The 22,019-nt window shown below is 39.3% G+C and overlaps 1 protein-coding gene across 12 annotated transcripts in view; it reads right to left on the bottom strand.

Annotated features, from left to right (window-relative positions):
- celf6 (CUGBP Elav-like family member 6) overlaps positions 1 to 22,019 on the bottom strand; it is a 152,706-nt gene that overhangs the window by 11,756 nt on the left and 118,931 nt on the right. For 5 of the 12 annotated variants that reach the window (XR_014918749.1, XM_085450607.1, XM_085450566.1 and 2 more), the window contains 7 exons: positions 19,188 to 19,267; positions 10,132 to 10,305; positions 9,087 to 9,234; positions 6,505 to 6,654; positions 5,293 to 5,355; positions 4,645 to 4,725; positions 703 to 846 (listed from right to left, as the gene is read on the bottom strand). Coding sequence is in view for 11 of the 12 variants with exons in the window: in XM_085450607.1 (XP_085306733.1) it covers positions 703 to 846; positions 4,645 to 4,725; positions 5,293 to 5,355; positions 6,505 to 6,654; positions 9,087 to 9,234; positions 10,132 to 10,305; positions 19,188 to 19,267 (840 nt within the window). In the remaining variant the exon portion in view is untranslated. The remainder of the gene's footprint in view (positions 1 to 702; positions 847 to 4,644; positions 4,726 to 5,292; positions 5,356 to 6,504; positions 6,655 to 9,086; positions 9,235 to 10,131; positions 10,306 to 19,187; positions 19,268 to 22,019) is intronic. The other 7 variants (XM_085450616.1, XM_085450593.1, XM_085450586.1 and 4 more) reach the window with 5 other exon arrangements.

Below are 22,019 nucleotides of genomic sequence, written 5' to 3' on the forward strand. Positions count from 1 at the left end.
CGTGACGAAAGTATTCAGAAAAAAAACACCGCTTATTTATTTTTTATCATGACTCTGGTTTTAGTTGCCCTCTTAGCACAATTTAAAAACTGGTATATATCACTTTATTGCTTTGTCATCTTGAAGTGGTCATGTGATTGGCTTACCACGACTACTATATTCTTCCTCAGCCAAACAGCAGCACTCATGCCATTGTTTTCCCCCCTTAGCTCCAGGTGTTGTGCCAAAAAGTCATCGTTTGCCAGAAAGTGATTGCCGTCCGCGGGAGCTTGTAACGCTGTTATTCCCATCACTGATGACACGTAATGTTGTGATCAACAGTGTGATGGATACATGTGTGAATGAAATGCCAGCTGTGGAGAGACACTTGGGTCAGTGGCTAGCTCACCAATTCTAGTGAGCTTTTGGCTTTTCTATTACTAAGACCACTATCTTTTTATGTCTGTGTGGTAGACTCAGGGAGCACTGTTCCTTGATCTCCCTCTCTGCTCCCCTGTGCAGTGGCATGTAACGACACTTTTAAAATGTTAATTGCAGCTTGATTAGTTCAGACAGTGGGAATAAAAGCAAAAGCAAACACTAATTGCAGGGAAGCAACAAGAGAAATGAGAATATTACCAAACACAGCCACCTTGCAACATTCATTTCATTGGATCATTGGAATTCTTTTTCCCTTCTCTTCATAAGTGATTTTTGACTCACCGAAACATTTGCTCTGATTAGTCGCTCGGTCCACAAACACTTTGGCGGAGATGACGTTGCCAAAAGGTAGGAACATTTGCATGAGCTCAGCGTCTCCAAACTCCTGGGGCAGGTGATAAATAAACAGGTTGCAACCTTCTGGCCCTGGTGATGAGAGAAAGACAACAGAAGGGTTATGTGGGAGTGTAATGTGCCCGGTGAGAGAAAGACTGACCATAATAACATGGGTGGAAAAAAATAACTATAAGGCAGTCTTGACAATAATCCAGTAATGCAGGAACCTTGGAAGCACTTCACTCTGTTTATTTTATCGGTGGCACAAATATTGGCTTTGTTAAACCTGGTTATTGTGGCATTTGCGGCGTACACAAAGCCTAATCCCATTTTTTCTAGTGTTATAAGGTCAAACTGTATGTTCAGGTTGTTTTTGTGGTTTCCATTTGAATCTTTCTAAGAGCCCCATTTCATACAATAACTGCATAAAGAGGGGACACTTCACTGAATCAGATTATAACGGTTAAATTTGACTTTTGTGTGAGTACATGTGCTGAAAATAGCAACACACAGACAGGTAGAAGCAAAAATAGGAGAATGAAAAGAAAAGAAAATAGCCAGATTTAACAACATAACCCCAAAAGAAGTTGAATTAAAGTAAAAGACTTAGACAGCTATACTGGGGAAAGTGAAGCACTGAGACACAGAAAAACAGAGAAGAGACAGAGCACACATTAAGACATAAGCCAAGTTTTTGCCCCAATTACTGTGTGACAGTAGGACTGTGTTCCAATCTCTCTCCATCCTTCACACTCATCCAACCAGCTGCCACATATTGTACAGGCCAATCTGGATAAAGGAAGGAATGAACTGGAAAGAGAGTGAGAGAGGGAGCCATGGACACATAGAAAGAAAGAGAAATGTGATGGACTCAGGGACAGTAAGCTTGCAGCTGGCTGCCTGGCTAGGTTTCTTCCCTGTCTCATTGCTCAGGGTGATAGCATGACGAGATGAGACTTGGTCTGGTGAGAAGGCTGATAAGAGGGCTGCAGTGGTGGCTGGCTGCAGTGCTACTATGCCTCGTTGAGATAGAGAACACACACACACATATTGGTTGACAGAGTGAGAATTTTTTTAAGCAGTTATACACTGTATCTCAGTTCTCTCTGTACAGATTTAGGTGCTTCACATAATGTTCACATTAAATTCTTGCTTGCTTGAAAAGCTTTTTGTTTGAAAGAATAAAATACTAGTGCATGAGGACTTTTTTCACATTTGCCTTACAAATATAATCCCCCGTTGTTTTTGTTATAATCAACTTCAGTATGCTACTGCATGAGCATGTAACTAATGAATCTTTATGTTATAAAGAATACACTTAAACATTAAGGCCTTTTTTATGCTTTAGCACTACGAAGTGAAGATTAATTGCACAATGCACCGACTAGAGAATAATGGCACCATCAGGATTTACACTTGTTTCATACGAGCCTGGCTCTTACTCTGCCATTCTTTCTAGCACTAGGTACAAAATCTCCTCTGAAAGTAAAGGTTAACTGTGCACAAAACAGGAAGGTGATAGCACATTTATTTTACCCAGAACAATTGAAGTACCTCTACCTGGCAACAGAAAAACAGCCAAGTTGTCTGAAGGTGGCAAAGTAGGTATATAGAGAGGGATATAGGAAGCGCAAACTTCACATTCACTTCATAGAGAGAGCTATGGGACTTCAGTTGGTAATATTTCAGCTAGATCAGTGGGTAACAAAACATGCCAGATTATTAGCTTAAGAAAAATGAGTGTTTTAAAATAGAGAGCAAGTATCTGTGACAGCAGATAAAGGTGGCGGTGTGTCTGTGCCTTGGTGTCTATGTTGTTCTTCGTGTCCAAAGTATAAGATGATGATAAAAAGGAACATGCCAGTCTCCTGTGGTGATCTAATACTCCTTAGTACTGTCTCATACACAGTTTCTAAAGGTTCACATTCCAAGGATGCCTAATAAAGTACTCCACGATCCAAGACACCAGAGTAACATTAGAATGTGTGGCAATCACCTAGGTGTTTGAATGGTGGATTAGGTATATGATGGAGAAGTTGGGGGTGTCCAGTAAAGACCTAACTAGTGCCTTCATGATGCTATATAAATAAAATGCTATAACCTGTAGCCACTGACTTCCAAGGGCCATAAATTTGAGGTGTGGTTGCTTCTGGGTTACTGGCCATCAGTGTTTTCATTTTGAAACTATTGGTAAAACAACTGGGACATGGAGCCATGGACATGTTGATGTTCCCATCTACTGTTTGATGGCTAGGCATGTAACCAGTAACTTTCCTCATGCCTCTCCAGACCTCCCTGGTGTCACTCTGCTTGTCCCTCTTCAGGTTCAGGGGAGTAGTGTTGTAAAATAAGGAACGACTTCAATTGACGTCACTTAAAGCATTATTGTTTAGGCTGAACAACAGGAGTTAGTTGTCATTTCACACTGATGTTTTGCACACAATTGGTAGTTAAAGATGCATTAAGTGTTATGTAGGTACCAGGTGTTTGGATAAGTATGTGGAACTAATCGATATCATGTTGGTAATACTGAAAATCAATGATATTTCTAGAGAAACATATACCACAAAATAAACCACTTTAACGTTCTAATTTTGTCAGATTGATGCACCAAACTCTGGAATATAAAACAAAACAACAACAACAACAAATCTCTTGTTTTGACATAATAGAGAATTAGTTGTATACTGTGGTTAAAATTTGAGGCATTTTTATTTATCCTTGTGGTTGATTTAACAGCAGTGTAACAGTGTATTGACATAACATATATTACTGTCAGTGTGTTTTGCAATACTGAATTAAATAAAATACAATACTGTGGTGCCTAACAGGCTAGTGTTGATATTGCTGGATAAAACTATAATTTTGAATTTTGAAGGACTATTACTGTTGACATATCACACACACAGCTAGACTGAATCCAAATTGCTAGCCTTCAGTGGAAGGATGAAGCTGAAGTTTGACTCTGCCTGTGTATTCAGGTTTAAATGTATCTTGTTAAATGGAAGGGCTGCAGACTGTGGCAGTGGCCCGAGACAGGCTGGGACACCAGCCAAAACCCACAGGAGACCAGAACTCAGACAGGCCACTGGCTAAACCGAGAAGAGCTGTGTGATAGTGTGCCTATGAGTCTGGCTGTCTGTATTTGCATTAATGTGACTTCTATGATTCTTGCTAATTATTAAAATGTTCAAATGCATCACTGGGAGATGTTAAGTAATTGCCTTAACGATTCTATGTTTCTTCTATACTGTGGAATTATGCCAGAATGCAACTTGTGTGGATAAGTATGCCTGCATTCATTTTCATTTGTACAGTTCTCCACAGTGACCCTGTCATGCGCACACACTAGTGACAAAATATGAACATAAACTAACTTTTCCTCCAGGCAATGCTGGAAACACTCAGTTTCAAGTCCATATATTGATTATTCATACCACTCTACGCTGTCTCATATAATCATATAGATGAATAATTGAGACTGACAAATGGTGCCAAAAAGAGTGATTTACCGTCACAGTATATCCTATACTTTATTATATCTGATACTGTGCCATAAGAACGAACACTACACTAGGAATGGTAATAAATGATTATGCATGCAGCTAATTAATCTGATGAATATTTATAACCACTTAAACACATTGTAATGGACTGATTAAGCAGTCCAGCACTGCGAGTTTGAATTAGTGCAGTTTTTGAATAATGACAGAGTAACTTTCCATCTCACTGCTAATGTTCTTCTCTTTAAATGGGGAGCCTTTTTCTCATATTTTCCCCAGCCAGCTTTTTCCCTCCCTCGCTAATTCAAAGCAGCGCAGCTACATTAGAATGGAACATGGCAATTATCACCTTTTATCTTGGGTGGGCGCGCTTGCTCGCTCTTACCTTCCCTCTGTTGCTGGGGAATGATGGTTGGTTGCTGGGGGAACGCTTGGCTGATTGGCGCATAGGCGGCAGGGTAGGCTGCTGTTGCAAAGGGAGAACCAGAGTGGAGTTTTTCATATCTCCATTTTCATATTTGACACAACAAAACTCAAATCATTATTCCATTGTTCATTTGTGTCCTCTAGACATTGCATAAATAAATTGCATGATGACTGGGAGCCTGGGCTCATTTGGCTGGCAGATCACTTCACAAAGAGAATGGTAAAAGGGGAAGTTCAAGTAAGCAGACGCATAAAGAAAGGGAGTAAGACTAACACCATGTTAATGAGAGCTGATGTCATGCACAAAGCAGTGCTCACGACAGGTCTGTGTCATCTCTCATCCAGGAGCCTTAGGGTAGGTTAAAAATCTCAGCTCTTGGTGTACTTTTAGAATTAGGGTTTTTGTGTGGGTGTATATCAAGTCAATTAAAAATCTTCTTTGCAGTTCTAATGTAATGTAGCCTGATCCAAGAGGAAACTGGCAAGTCATCTGGCAATCGCTACCTGTCATGTGCCTGCTGATGTGACAAACCGAATGGGAGAGGGAAGAGGCAAAGGGACAGATGGAGGAAGTGAGGGAGTAGTGAAGGTAGGAGAGACAGCTCACCTGCATAGTGCTGGACACCAGCATAAGCCTGTTGGAGAGGGTCGGTCACTGTTGGACTCTGTGCTGCACAGAGACGAAAAGAAAGACAGACAACAAAGAGCAAAATTAAAGTAAATGAGACAAAGAGAGGATAGATGGCGGTCAAGACGGACACAGACAAAGAGAAATAGAGAGAATGTTAAACAGCACGACAGATATTGTGGTTAGTTGCAGAGAAACATCGGGGGGTAAGATCACACAGGGAGTGAGAGAAATTTGGGTTGTCATGTCTTTCAGTTCTTCAAAATGCCTGTTCGTCCCAGATGTTTGCATCAAATATTAACTACATGCCAAACAAACCACTTTGTAGTTCATTACAATTGCAGCTGCCTTTGCATAATGCAAAAGTGGAGAGTGAATGTCTGTCAATTTTTCAGGAATCAGTCCAAGGCAACATTAAGAAGCTGAGAACAGACTGAGACATATCAAATTAGCCATAATTGACTGATGGATGAACTGATGGATTCATCATGATACTGGGATGGCTTCTCAGAAATCTGTCAAAGATACTGTTGATTGACCCTCAAGCCTTAAATGCTTCAATTCAGTTGAAAAAAATATGATCAGAAAGTGAAGTTTAAAAGAGCCTTTTGAAGTTTTAGTTTTACATGAACTAATATAAGTTGTTACAGCTGACAACTTGCATTGTAGCTCTAGTATGCACCAACATGAATATTTTTTTCTGTGGTAAATCTGGTGAGCTGGCCAAGGACTTTAAGAAAATTCCAAAATCGTGGCTAATCACAATTTTGAGCAAAATTGAATGCTCAAAACTTATAACAAAATTTGGTTGATGAGTGAAAGGTAGAGAATTTCAGGACATTGGCAAGGCTAAAGAAGACAACATCTGGTTAAAAAGAGTATATATAAGCGGATATATCTATTAATAGATATCTGTTTAAGAGGTATTTCTGTTTATTTCAAAAATGCATATACACACACAGAAGGTGCTTGGTTTGAATTTTATCTGAGGTGTGTCCTTTTACTTTTCAACCAATCTTCAACCAGTAATTGTTAACATTGTTTAGATGTTTAGGCAAATTTGTTTTCAGCTGTTGCTGGGTGAATGTACAACAGAAGCATAATAAAAAATAACACACTGTCAATGCTAACAGCTAACAGTGTCCAGGCCCAGAACAGACTCAAGACTCAGCTAAACCTAGATATTCTCACCTGGGTAAGGGTGAATACCATTGGTGTAAATGGGCTCGGATGTGGGCTGCCCATTGCTTTGAGGTGGGAGGGCACTGAATCCATTGACCCCAATAGGAGTGGCTATGCTGGGCACGGCTGTGGCAGAGATGCCTGGGGGTGTGCTGGTGCCTGCAAATAGATACAGAGTCATTATGAAAACTGCAGGGTGTAGGCAACAAGCTTAAAATTTGGTCCAAGAAAAGTATATTCTTGTAGTGAAAAATACATGTTCTCACCTGTACTACAATATAACATGCATCGAATGGGTACAGATGTGTACATTTTGACTAGGGCTGGGTATCGTCACTGATTTCTAGAATCGATTCAATCCGATTCGATTTGAATCGGGTAAATTTTGCCTCAGACAGTCAGAAATATTATAATTCTAATCACGTATCAGTACATTTCCATATTTTTATTTCTATGAAAAGAAAGCTGACACTTGCGAGACTTTATCAAAGGTGTAAGCATCACAGCAGATACCTTTGTGTCAAAGTAGCCGAGGAGAAAACACAGAAAAGCATGAAGGCGACTTTCCTGGCCTGGGATTTTATAGCAGATAACCTTAAAAATATTCTCCAGTAGATCAAAAACAAAACAAAACGTAATCAACATATTAACATTACCTAATGCTGCTGAAGTGAAGCAAAGCAAAGTTACAGAGGTTTTATTAGAGACACGGCTAAGCCTTTTGCAATTTTGCATAATTTTAAAAAGTTAAAATTTGTTCAGTAGCCTATTGAACAGCAGCAATGAGGCTTGTGTCAGTCAGTACCATAACATTGACTCCGCCATGCTCAACAGATGATGTAGTATGACTTCCTGGCACTTTTCTCTTTCCATCATTCTGGTAATCTTAGTTAATCTAAGATTTTTTGCAGAGCTGTGTAGGCTCTTCTAAATGTTTTCTGACAAAGTCAAATCTGGTCTTTTTGTTCATGAGTGTCAACAGTGTTTGATAAAGGTGTCTCTTTATTGTAGACTTAATTATATGGCTCCTTCTTTAAGAGCGTTCCTGACTGTACAAGATGATGTCAGTGTTTTCCTTTATCAAGGAAGGTTTGGCTTGGTTTGACTGAACATTCAGTTTTCAATTAAAAAAAAGCACTTAGTCTAGATGCACGCTCAATCATCCAGGTAAGGAAATCCCAGAAAGTTGTTTCTGTTTATGTGGACTTTGTGTTTCAGTGGGAGAAAATGCAACATTTGCCACTGAAAAAACAATGTTCAGCACAGAGTCATATCCTTCTGGGAATGACTGTTGATTTGGCCACTCCTAAAGTTTTGCTGTATCAGTTTGTTTTGGGAGTTTTTCAGATTAGTGAGTATTCCTTTGATTGCAATGTCCCTTTGGACCTTATTTTTGGATTTCTAGTAAACAGTTGCCAAAAGCAACTTTAAAACTTGGACTCAATCACAGATCTTTCGTCTGCGTAATTTTTCATAGAAAAACAAGGAAATATTCTCACCTGGCCACGAAACTGCTTGTTAGTCAATTATCCACTTACATTTGAGCCTTTGGAAATGGGGGGCTTTGTATACAGAATGGCTGTAATTCATAAACAGTCATTTAACAATATTTTAATACAAATTCAAATTTGTATCAAAGCTGAAATTCTGTATTTCACTCACATCTTGTTTTTTTTTTTATTTGTGTACAGATGCAAAATGACAAAAACTGTTTTTGTCCAGATACATATAAACCTGCAAGTCTACTGGATGTAGAGACCTGTGTCTTTTTTTTCATACCAACTTTCCTCCTTGCGATGATATTCCAAGTTTGTCACCTTGTCGGTGCATTTTTATGCTAATGGATTTTTATTATTTGTCTTATCTAGGTGAAGGGCATTTAAGTCATGTAGGATTATGTTTTATAGGCATTACCTGGAATATGTAGGCCTTGTGGATTACAAATGCCAGGTACAGTGTCAAGCCACTTTATTTAATACATTTGCAATGACCCTGTCTTCAGGCAGCCTGCCTACTTAGTGTCGAGCCATCAAAGCTCCTCATGACAAGGGCCAAAATGATAGTTCAGACTGGGGTCCAGGATTATCTCACACAAATCTTTGCTCTTATATTGTATAAGCCAAGGACTCTGCATCCAAAGTCATCGGATTGGCTGAGTTCCCAGAAAACACTGTCATAGAGACACAGAAGGAAGGAGTGACAGACAGAAAGAAAATGAAAGATAATGTGAGAGAAGAAGAGAAAGAGACTCTATAATGTGGCTGCCAATGAGTGTAAAGGAATGCTGTACATCTTCTCCCATCATGCCTCACTCAGTACAAGGCTCTTCTTCCTTTAATTCAACAATGACAGTGTCTGCCTTAACCCAGAAAATGGGACCTATATCTTAAAAAATGTAACAAGGGCAAAACTAGAAAGGCCTTGAATGAATATATTACTACTGCTTCTATAATTCTTGCTAATGATGAAAATGTTCCAGGGCAGGAGTGAAAAATGAAAAGAAAAGTCCTGAATGGCTGTATATGTGTGCTTTTGCACATGCCTCTGCTCTTGCACCCTTACCAGCTAGTAGTGTGTGTGTTAATGTATACCTGAGGAAGGTGTCATGGGAGTAGCCACCAGGCCGTTGACATTGAAAGCTGCCATTTGCTGCATTTGTGCGGCAGCGATGGCTGCCATAGGGTTCAGGTAGGACCCTTGTGTTGCTGCCATCAGGGCTGCTTGCTGTTGCATCATCTGCTGTAGGATTAAAGAGCAGTGGGGAGAGGGCAAATGGTGGGAGGGATGGAAGGAAGGACAGAAAAGGAAAGTAGGGTGAAATAGCCGCAGGATCAGAGCATGTTTACTCTCACATCTCTGTTTGCTTGGCCAATGCCTTGTTCTTGAACAGAGTGGTTTGTGTTGCCCTGCAGCTTTGCTTCCCAGCTCCTGTAAAACTGCATTGGCCTTGTGCTTATTATACAGAAACAAAAGGGTATGTGGTGAAATGAGTTTGAGAATATGTATTTGTATATGTACTGTATATGTATAAGTGTGTGAGAGGAAAAGAGGGACAACAGTGGCAGAGTTAGAGGAAAGATAGTGAGTGGGCGATTCTCACCTGTCAGGGTGAGCTGTTAGCTACTGTGTGAGTGTAAAATCTCACAGACTCCTAACTCAGGCTGTGACTTTCATGTGTGAATATGAAATGGGGGTGGGAAGGGCTGACAGAGAAAGGGGTGGGGTGGGGGGAATCGATGTGGGATGTTAGTAATAACGTGCACCTCTGTCTGGGTAAAAAGAAATGTGTAAGAAGACGAAAATGTTAAAAAGGCAAGCTCGCATTTGCAGTCTAGATTCACAGGCTGAGTCAGAAAATGCAGGAATGAAAAATGAATATGTATGCAAGTAAAACAGTGTAGTGCTGGGCATATGTGATTAACAGCTTCCCTGGACAAACAAGGGGATAAAAAGACAATATAAAAAGCAGCGCTGGATTTTTTCTTAAGCCACTTTAATTTGGGATTCTTAACAGCTATTTGATAGTGTAAATCACTTAAGGAACCATTCACTGGGAGTGCCACATGCCTAGTGGGAGAGAGTGTGAGTTCAAACCTCAAATCACAACAGTTTTTGTTTTCTTTTTTTAAAGCTCACCGTCTCCTCCCCCGCCGGGCTGAGACTTACAGCATGAGAGTAGGCGCCATAGGCCCCAAACTGGATGGTCATAGGACTGAAGATGCCGAGCTGGCCTGCCATCTGGTGCATTCTGCGCAGGGTTCTCTCCTTATCAGTGTCGGCAAATTTGACCACCAGGCTCGACGAGGCACCCTAGAGGGGAGATTTACAAGGTTGATTAAACTTTGAAATTAAAAATACTTTTGTAGCTATGCTTTGATTTTTTTTACATTTTATTTTGGTATGCACCCTATTGTTAGCCAAAACTCGCTGTATAAATGTTATAAATTCATGATAAACTTGAAAAGACAAAAAGAACTGCAATTTTTTATATAACTACAGCAGTTCAAGAAGTCGTTGAACTGCAGTTGTTTTTAACCTGGAACAGTTTTTACCTGGAACAGTTTAAATATGATCTGGGAACATCTGGCAACCCTTAAAAACAAAGTTTTCAATCCCATATATTGCATTGTCATAGTTCATGATACTTTTTTAACAGTATTTGTTTCCCATGGGGAAATACCTAAAAATAAAAAGTACATTTTAATAAATGTCCAAACCTTTTTTTCAATTAAAACACGAGTGTGGATTCCCTGTGTGAAACAAGAGAACTGGTGCAACTCATTTCTGTCATTTAATGTCCAGTGCACATCATACTCAAGCCTTTAAGAACTCATATCTCTAAACCAAGGAGGCCACTGGAATTAAAAATTCCCCTCATATGACTGCAGTCATTTAGCTGTCAGCATTAAATGGAAAAGAATAGTGAGTGATATTTGCTTTTGTGAACTTTCTAACTCTGCTGTATACACTGAAAGTGAACTGTGATCCTAACCAGATCCCACAGGAGTCCAAGTCCCCCACTGGTGAAGCTCCACTGAATACAGCACCGGGTAATTAGGTCTGACAAAAGCCTTCGGCATGTGGAGGGCGAAGTATTGACTAATGGCTCTGCCTTATGGCAGATATAGTTCTGTATTGATGTCCGCGCTCCTGAGTTTGCATCCAATTAAATCATTTGAGAAACAGAGACCAGAGTCAGTTCCTCATGCGACACTCAGGCAAGAAGAGAGAGAGAGACTGGGGAGGGGGGGTATGTCAGGCAAAGAAAACAGCCACATACACTGTCAAGAGAACTAGTCTCCTATTTAATTACAGGCAGTGCATGCTGGGAAAGAGCACGGAGTACCACCAGGACAGAAGGACAGAGACAGCCAGGGGGCAGTCAGGATATGATTAGTAAGATCATAAAAGCAAAGTCGCGGTGAGAAAAGGACTCCATAATCACAACTTGGATTCATCTTTCACAAAATGTCTCATCCTGACAGGGTCAGTACAAATTCGGGCTTTGATTTAAATTTCCATATTTTCTTGAGTTATAGAAATCAAAAATGTGAGCTGCATAGGACACACAAAGATAAGGTTGATCAGGGTGAGTGATGCTGCGTACACCCGTTTCTTGTAAATGATTTCATGGGACTTTTTGTATCATATACTGAAGTTGAAGTAGACCAAACTGTTCTAAAGATTCAAATTTAAGCTTAAGGTACCATTTACAAAAGGAATGTTTCCAAAGCAGAGCTACACCAACAGATAATCATAGAAATAAACAAAATTCCATCTCGTGTAGGTGAATTTTGCAACTATATAGTACAAAAGTGTTTATCTTGCTGTAGTTGAGCTTTACTCTATGCTATTTCAAAGCAATTCATGCAAAAAGTGTATCCTATTTTTGTAAGTGCCTCATGAAATTTTAAACAGTAACAGATAAGTGATAGTGCCATTGAGAGGGCAGTTTGCCAGGGTTTTCACATGCTTTCTTTGGTCAGTTATGACTGCTGAAATAAATCTTGCATAATGCGAAGTTCATATATTTATCCAGCCTACATGCAACATTTATTATTGATTTTGTGCAATTCCCTAAAGTCAGTCACCGTTTTCTTAAACGCTATCCTCCCCTCGGCACTATTTCTTGCCTTTGTAAGTCTATAATTTTCTGTATAAAATATAACTAATATGTACTGTAAATATCTATTTAGGAAATGCAAAATGAAATAAGTTCTTTTTTTTGTTTGTTTTCTTTGCAAACTATTTGAGGATGTTAACATTTTCCTATAAACATTGTACAAACACATCCAGGAGAAAATGTTGGCTCCAGCTAACTGTGAGAAAGAGGCTGGAATGGTGGAAGGAATCAGCATGGACCCCAGGGACAGTACATCTCAGATGGGATCCTATCAGAGCCAGCCAGCACCCTACCTCAGGCCAGAGGAGACCCATCTGGTGTTTCTCCCTTGATGCCATTTCAATTAGTTAAATCAATACGCCGACATGGCGCCGTTAACGGCACAGTTTTTCCCTTTCTAATTGCATTTCATTCCACCTTCTGACCTCTTTCTGTTCTTTCTCAACTTTGTGGGCCAATTGAAGGGACTGGGCTGTTGGATTTAATGAGGCTGGCACTAAGCAAACATCTTCCTCGAGCGTTGTTGCTGAAGTTTGCCTACAGCACAGGGGCTTGGCATTTAGATTACATTCATTTTCTGCTTTGTGTATCTGTGTATTCTTATATTCATTTAATACCTCATGAAGAATGCATTGTGATCATCGGGACTGTGAAAGCCCGAGGCTCCCTGTACTCACTGCGCCGTGACTCAAGATGAGGCGAGTTTGGCCTGGTCTCGTTTCACCCAGCACAGTGTTTTGTTATAGACGACAGCACGGGAGGAGAACCACTCTGCAACGTCTGCAACGTCTGCATAGTCTGCGCGTAGCCTTGGCACTGGCGTTAAAGCAGTACAACAGCCTCTGCAGGTGTTTTCATTTCTGCCGCTCATGTCAGAGCCAAGCATTTCCGACTTTCATAGTATAAAAGCCAAGGAAAAAAAAAATCTTACCCTCACCTCTGAACAGGAGAATTACATATCCTCACATCTCAAGGCAACTAGATCCAAGATCTAATCATAAAGGCAGATTTCAGTGTGATCCCTTACAGATTAAGAGTGTCTGTCTACATGAAGAAAGAATAGTATCTGGCCAGGTAATGAAGGAACAGGTGGTGGCAAGCAACAAGCACTGGATGCAAAGCAGCTACTCCTCACTGGTTGCAGAAAATCACAAGCTGACAAACAAACAGAATAATAACCTCGACCAGCATGACTCCTTTACCTGGAGAGAAAATGAATTTTCCGAATTTGATAAGGGCCAACAGGGAGCCTTCACTTTTGACAGGTACAACTAAGGAATTTGTCACAGGTTCAAAAACGAATCTAATTTCTTGAACAATGCACTTGACTTGTGAAAATCTCCTATATTGGATTTTGTATAGGTCACAAAATGTGTAGATGGAAAAATACACAATGGTAATTGAGGGATTAGAATGCAACTACACCGGTGAAATCGCATTATGCTTTTATCTCTGCATTATTGTGATACAAAGACGCCAGTGTTAAGTGTCTACAAAAATGGAAAAAGACACATATCGTCAATCCTTTACAGACACTTGAAAACAACAATAATAACAATGCAGTATAAAAACAGTTTCAATAAAGGGAAAACTGGAATTTCAAAAAGCACTGTAATGATTGGCCACTAACTCACTAAGAACCATTTTTTCTTCACATTATTCACTAATTTTGAATAATAAGTAAGACTTTCACAGTTGTCTCAGCTTTCTACACTTGTAACTGACTCAAAATTATGAATTGTGTATGTAAAAAAAAAATGAGAATAAAAATAAGTAAAAACGCTAAAAGAAGTTTGTTTGGTAATTGGATGGACCTCTGTGGGCTTTACTGTATGTGGCTGGATCGGTATGCACATTTTGTCCATAAATAACAATTTTTACCTTTCATTTGTAAGGAGCACAAAACAAAACTGCACTAAATGTGGTACAGTATGTCAGTTACAAGGGTTTTTACCGTGGATTTTTGTTTCAAGCTTTCTGTGTCGCAGGGACAGTGTTTTCTGGCTTGGTCTTATCTCTCATTAATCCAGAACTACATTATAATATCATACACATGCACACTCTTGTTTCTGCCAACAGTACCGAGCTCCACAGGTTCTGTCAGCCACACTGTGATACCAAATATGACAATGTCTGCAATTTGCTGGGTGTTGTTTGCCTGCCCCTGGCTTTGCCATTTGAAGTTTTGCCACCTGTGTCTCTGCAGCCTTCTAGTAATTCAACAGCTGAACCGACGAGAATGCCAGTTCTGTGCTCAGTCATATTTTAACTTAATTTTGAGAGCACCTGCAATCTGCAATGAACATCAATTAAAGCTATGATCCAATCTATCGGCAGATGCCCTTAGGTGACATCCCTTGCCCTTAAGCTTCATTAAAGCCATTTGTTTTGGGCCAGTGTTTTTTGGTATTATTTATAGCACGTGTGTGTGTGCCAGGTAACACAGATGCTGTAGTGAGAACATTAAGAGGAAAAGGGAGACAGAGTGAGAGAAAAATCTTTGTTCAAGGTTCATCCAGACCTCACAGCTGGCAGGAGGCAGTGAGCATAGCAACCCACTCTCTGAATCCTACCTCCTGTTAGTTAGTTGTTGACGACATGTGGCAGTAATATTATCCAAATTAACTGCATCCCCCATTGGTACCAAAGCCTTAGTTGGATACTAATGGCCACCTTGCCTATTAATCTGAGAGGAAGCTGGATTTGGGCAGAGGCGGACAACAGGTGCAGGGATAGAGGGAGAAAGATATGGATAATATAGATTATTAATGAACAATTGGATCTCTTGATCTGCCCCAGGTTTATTTGGGGCTCCATATGTTGCCTTGGACAGTTTATCTGCAACAGAGCTCAGGTTTGTTATTGACATGGTCTAATGCGGCTGCATTTGTGAAACAAAGTAGACATCATACACAAACTGTGCAAAGGTAGCCAGCACGAGTTAAACTTGTTGAAAAAGAAAGAAAAAAAAAAACATCCTATTGCTACAGTCAATTATGTAAACTTTCTAGTTTCTCTACAAGATATTTTAAGTAAAGACAAATATTTTGATTAGAATCAAATTTCAAAAACAGTCCCAATATAAGTGCAATTGATCAATACGCAACATGACTTTTTTTGGCTCTCGACCCGCAACCCAGTGAATTTTGACACTCGATATATATATGCCACAATGTTGGTTGCAAACTATATTCTCACGCAAAGTTAAAACATCTCCTCCACTTATTTCCCTTTTTCACTACTTCAATGTAATGCAAAATGAGGATGCATCAAAAAGATGTGTAAATTAAATCTGGCTTCCAAGACACTATCTGGCTGCCAGGAAGCATCCGTAAATATTTATGGCGGAACATCAGTGAAGTGTGTGAAAGTGCGGATGTCTGCCAGAAAGTGTGTGCATGCTCATGTGTGTGTCCAGCTGTGTAGTACCCAACACACACAGCACTGGCAGGGAGGTGCTTTGTAATTCGTCATTTCTTTTACTTAAGCGTTTTTTGGTAACGTTGTTCAAACCTAACAGAAGCGTATCCAATTCATAATGAACTGCTGTTTGACAAGAGTTACAGGTTTAGTGGTCTCATTCTTCAGCTAAAGAAATAAACACCAACTAATGCTATTTCAGACATTCATCAAACCAGTCTCCCACATTTTACCCAGTATTTACAATTCCTCGCATAGTCACATACGTGGTAATCTATATTTCAGATTACTTTCTATCCGAAGGATGCAAGGTCTTGCATTTGATGTCAGCAACTGTTGTTCTTTGTAATGAGTCAATGGGTGTATTGAGTGTTATACTTATGTAGTTTTCCTATTTCTGTATAATTTTCAACATCAAGTTTTTTTTGATGATTTGATATAAATGAGCTTTTATAAACCTACACAAAAAATAATCTCTCTCTATCCTCATTTATGACCCACAAGACGTTTAGGCAGTTTAGTCTGAAACTGTAGTTAGCCAGCAGGGCATAAAGTGTGATTGCGGGACTCTATAAAAGCATAGAGACCAGTTATAATGCTGTCTCTTATTACATGTCATGTTAAGCCAATGTAATTCAGTTTTGTTTTTACAGCAGTACCTCACAACAACAGTTGCTTCAAGGCATTTCATACGTTCAAGGTAAAGACCCTATAATATTAGACAGAAAATCCCAGCAATGAAGTGTTCCTCTACAAGCACTGGGCAACAGTGGGAAGGAAAAAACTCCCTTTTAAAAGGAAAAAGGAATCCCTTTAAAAAAAAGTTCTAAGAACCACAAGACTGCACCTGAGAGCAAAATGCTCTATTAGTATAATATGATGCTGTGAAGTCCTTAAGATATGATGGGGCCTGATTATACAAGACTTTGAATGTGAGGATTAACTTCTGGATTTAACAGGGAGACAGTGAATATGAGTGAATATGAGAGAAATATGATGCCTCTTTCTGCTCCCTGTTAGTACTCTAGCTTCAATATTTTGGATCAACTCAAGCCTTTTCAGGGATAAGGAACTACAAAAGTTTGATGTATAATTAACAAATGCATGGGTTAGTTTTTTGGAATCACTCTGACACATAGTGTTTAGAATTCTAATGATAATGTCTAGATGAAAGAAAGCAGTGCCACATATTTGTTTAATGTGCATGTTAAAGGATACATGATGATCAAAAGTTACTCTAAGATGACTTGCAGTGAAACTTAGTTTCTTGGTTTATTTGGTGATTTGCGTCATGTGACTTTATATATCAGTATAAATGGATATCGTCTGTATAGCTACGGAAATGTATGCAAAGTTTTCTAGTACTATTACCCTAGAGAAGCATATATAACATAAAAATGCTTCAGTCCCAGCACAAAACCCTGTTGAACTCCATGTCATTTTATGTGTGAGAAAAAAACTCCCCGTAGCACATTTCTTTTAATGCCAACAGTGTATTGTAGTCAATGTAGAAAAATAATGCGAACACCAGTACTGAATACTGCACTGAGATCTAGCAGGACAAGCACTGAGACAAACTCTAAATCCTTACTGAAGCTCTTCAGATAAACTGTTACCCTGCAAATGATCACTTAGTTAATTTAAAACAAATCTTTTGAGAGCTTTCAAAATGAAAGAAAGACTGGAAATCAGCCCATAATTAGCTAATTCAGCAGGATCAAGTAAGTTTAAAAAAAAAATTAATTCAATTACAGCAACTGTGATGCATAGCCTGTTAATAAAGATAAATTGATCATATGTAAAATCAAAGTACTAATTAATAGCCAGCAATTGTCAGCTGAGGATTGGACTGCCAGGGCTCCGTCTCAATCACTACTGGGATCATCTGGAAACCTAAACCCCTCCAGAATTATAAGGTGGTGATTTAGAGAGATTGGGTGAAGGGCTTGGCCATTTCAGAGGGCTCATCCAAATCGAACGGTGCCATTTAAGGTGGTTTAGGAATCTGACTGAAACTATTAATACTAAGAACTAAAGGAACACAAGGCTCAACATGAAAAGACACTGAAAAGACACAGTACAGAAAAGCAGAATGGCTCCTGGTTTCTTGGAATGACAAATAGTAAAATTTCCTGCCTTTATGGAAGTAGCAGTCTATTTTTGCAGGCAATATAAACTAGTGGAATGTCATTTCCTCTTTAACATATGTGTTGTGTCCTTTAAGGAACAGGTTTTCTAAATAATAATAATAATAATAATAATAATAATAATAATAACTTTATATATTTATTAACAATATGTTTTATTTATTTTAGCTTCTGCAGATAAGCATGGCTACATAATTGTACCTTAAAATGTAATGCTGCTTCCGTTACTCTCTAGATCTCACAGCCACTGCTGCTCCTCTTTGTCTCATGCTGGTTGAGAGAGGAGGGACCAAATTTAAGTATTATTTTACAAAAGTAACCAAATATATTTCTGCTTTTTACATCTTTAGGCAATTTGATCTATAAATAAGCTTGGAAGGTGTATTATTATTGACAATGTAACGTGTCCGCAACCCTGTACTTTGATAGATAATACCCGGGGTTTGATGAGGAAATGTAAAGCCAAAAGTTAATGGAGGGGTGATTAACTGTAAGTGTCTCACAATATTATAAAGGACTTAATGCTGAAATGTCAGGAAGCAGTTAAGGAAGCAAAAGCAGCTTATTAATCTGACCTCATTTTGAAGATCCATCCTAACGCTAGGGTGCTTTTCAATATTATTGACTTACTTGTTAACCTCCCTTCTAGTCTCTGTAATGAGGCTTTCCATGATAAGTGTTTTCAAGTGTTTTAAATATTTAATATTCTTTAACAAAAAGTAGTCCCATGACAGGGACCAAGCTATCACTGTTAATAATTTGAGTTTGATGAGATGTTTTCAAGACATTTCTCCAACACCGTTTAAAGAAACGGACTTTAATCTGTCCTGTTCATATTACAAATGATTCCGTAATCGGTGCATGCGTTACATTTTTGCGGGCAGTTTAACCCTCTCAAGGCAGGCATTGCAGATTTGCAACAGTTAAAAGCTAACAACCTGATTACCCCACATACATATTTTATGAGGTTTTTTTTACTCAGAAGTACCACTGCAGGTATTCTTTTGTGCATTAGCAACAAAAACTTAATTTGAACCTGAGAGGGTTAACTTGTGTAGTTTTTTTCCCCTTTGACTACAAAATGTTCACTAGCACCTTAATAATGGTCCGTGTTTTTTGAATGCATGATAGAGTTTACTACTATATAAAAAAAGAAAATGGAAATATGCTCGGAATTGAGTTTCAAAAGAGGTGCACATTATGCAGTGGGAGTAGTCATGTGGAAAAGAAAAAAACACTTAGTCAGTGGCTGCCTCTTGGCAGGGTAGAAAGTGTCAACAAGTTTACCAGTGTTGTTGTTTTAGACTAGTCTGCCTCAGTGATTTTATAGAACTCAGACCATAGGCAAAACAGAAAAGAGTAAATATGAACAACCTTTGGAAAACTTTCACAGAAAACTGCTCACATCAAGTGTAAAACACAATTGCATGCAACTGTAGTAAATGAACATGACAACTCATGGCAGCAATTATGACAGTACTTGTTATGAGCTTGTTACTCACAGGCATAGTCTGACCACCATGCAAGCTGTTGATGGCGGCCTGTGCTTCTGCATGGCTGGAGAACTTGACAAAGGCACAGCCTGCACAGATAGAAAGAGAGAAAGAGAGGAGAGGCGGGGAGATCAGCAGGATGGCCTTGAATACCATCGTTTTCATGTTATCTGGTTTGTAAATATATTCTGCCACTTGTGTGTTGAGTGCATAACTGAATAAATCAAGCTAATTGTACTAAAGGCATTAGCTGCTTGGAACACCCTGTCTCTTGCCCATTTCTAATTTGACCCCCACCACTTTAGAGCATGGAGCCAAGGCATTTACTATCATGACTTGTTTGTGATTATTAATCTGTTTAATATTTACACATTGTGATTTGTGTGCAGTCACTCATAAAAGAGATTATGATGACAAAGGCATAGCATTATAATCTGCCTATCTAACCGAATCTTTCCTCGAATATAATTTCAGATGAGGGGGTGCTTTGCTCAAGGGACATTCAAATCATCTTAAATCTGTTTTGTAGTTAATACACAAAAGAAAAGTCAACAAAAAAGCTGGCCAGAAGACAAGGAAGCAGGCTTTGGTAGCATTACTCTGGAGCCACATTGCATTAAAAAGTCAAATAATATTAAAAATAATTGAAGTAGATAATATTGCATAGTATTACAACGTGAGTTTTGGAACGCTGCACGACTAAAGCGTATCTGTTAGTATGGTCTCAGTAAGGACACGCATTATATTAATATCATAAAGGGAAAGCTGGTGAGCTGAAATGCAGTGGAACTGAAATGTGGTAATTTTGCAGAAAGCCATTAAATGAAACAAGAGCTATTTCTCTAAGCTTTATGGTTGTCATAGACTGCACAGGGTATTCTGTTATGTCCTATTCTTATCCTTGCCTTCAGGTAGCTCATGTGTTAAGTCAAGAGATACCTAATTAACAAACTCATGGATTAATTCTCCCCATTTTTTATTAATTGAGTAGCAGCAGTGTCAAAGAACCAGTCAGGCTTTTCCTGGGTTCAATCCCTGGTTTCTTGTGAACTGCAGATATCGGTTTTAAAATAGTTACACACATTCATATATTCATTCTACATGACCAAAGGAGTGATGATTCTTTTAAACTACAAACACTAATAGGTAGGCTCAGGAGCTTTTTTGTGTCTGGCAGCAATCCATTCACTTCTACCTCTCAGGAGTCAGCTTTGCTTTCCCAACAAACAAATTAATAATTTACTGACAAAATCAAATAGATAGAACTGTGGCAGGACAATTTCCACGTTTACCTCAGGCTTTGCGCACACTTTCAAGCCATACAATAAATTGTTAGCACGTGAAACTGTTATGTGTGAAAATGTGGTGAGTAGTAAAGGCCATGTGTTCTGTACTGTCAGTGTCCTCAAAGCTGTATAGATCTACAGAGGCAAAGTGATAAGTCAAACAAGCCCTTGATTCTGTCATAGCATTCTAGCACCCTTTTATTTCACTTGAACCCCCCTCCGGGAAGTGGCAGGAAAGGTCTTCATTTGTCCAGCTGAAATACATCAACTTACTGTGTACCATTTGACTGTAGCTCTGTCTTTTGGAAGAATAAACACATTTAACCTTTGTAGCTTAAATAAAAAGGGATCAGTTTTTTCTCGAAAAAGCCTTCTAGTTTTCTAAGGCAAGATAACTCGCTGCTTGTTCCCTAACAAGGCCAGCATATATTGTGCCAGGGTCACCGTGATCCCGGCAACGTAGCCCAGACAGACCAGACTCTTAACTGCGGGGCTTGCATACACCATCACCAAAGTCATGCTGAACATACAATGTTGTCAAAATTTCCCATCAAAAAATAGTCTGTAGCTTTGCTTTTGCTGACCTAAAAAAAAGTAAAGGGACACGGAGCACAACAACTCGAAAGAACTGGGAAGTGCTACAGCCTCAGAAATTATAGTGCACTGTTGGGTTTTTGAATTTGATGGCTCAGAATGAGTTGGAGAAAAGGGAAAAAGAGAGATTGTATTGCTTTCAAGCGAGAGGATCTGCACTGCCTTTTGAATTCCCGGGGTAATAATATGTATGCATGAATTCCATCCCTCTGGATGGGTGACATTTATAACACAACTTAATTATAGACCTAAAAGCCATCTCTCTATTATTCCTGACAATTCGGGGCTCTATTCAACTCTGGCAGCAAGTGTTGCACTTTGAAAGTACTTTGAGGAGCAGCGCCATAGAGAGATGGATGTTAAACTTCTCGGCCTTTTTATTGGGTGAAGAGGGGTGCTGAAAAGCCTCTGAGTAGCATAAATTTACATCAACAGGGGACAAAGCCTCTACCATGGAACAGATAGCACTGTCAATTTCAAGGTCTGTCTCATTCAAATTACGGGAACCTCATCCCGAGCGAGGCGCCTGGCAAAATAATTTGCCGTAACATCCCGTAATGATTGCATAGGACTGTTGCACGGTGACTGATAGGCCCAGATACCTATATATGAGACCTTTGTCTGGTGGTGGCATTCATAGTTAACATTACTTTACAGTTTCCATTTCATAGCAGTGAAACTTGAAGAGAAATGAATGATCAAGTCTGTGATAATAGAGACAAATAACAAAGCGGGAAAGTATGGCATGTGAAGAGAGACAAAGAAAGAGTTGAGGTGTGGGGTGCAGGAGGGTGAAAAGAAGTGAAAGCACGAATGAGGGAGAAAACTAGCTCCTGTCTGACACAGCAGCACCGGCCTTATTTCATTTTATGTGCTGTCAATCAGCTTGAGGCATCTGAGCAGACAGAAAGAGAGGGAGTCAGATAAGAAGAAAGAGACAGCAAAAGAGGAAACAAGGCAG

Source organism: Copadichromis virginalis, linkage group LG1 (assembly GCF_057382275.1).
Source record: "Copadichromis virginalis isolate Kocher_CV1m ecotype Utaka linkage group LG1, C_Virginalis_male_GT1.1, whole genome shotgun sequence".
In the NCBI taxonomy this organism is placed as follows: Eukaryota; Metazoa; Chordata; class Actinopteri; order Cichliformes; family Cichlidae; genus Copadichromis; species Copadichromis virginalis.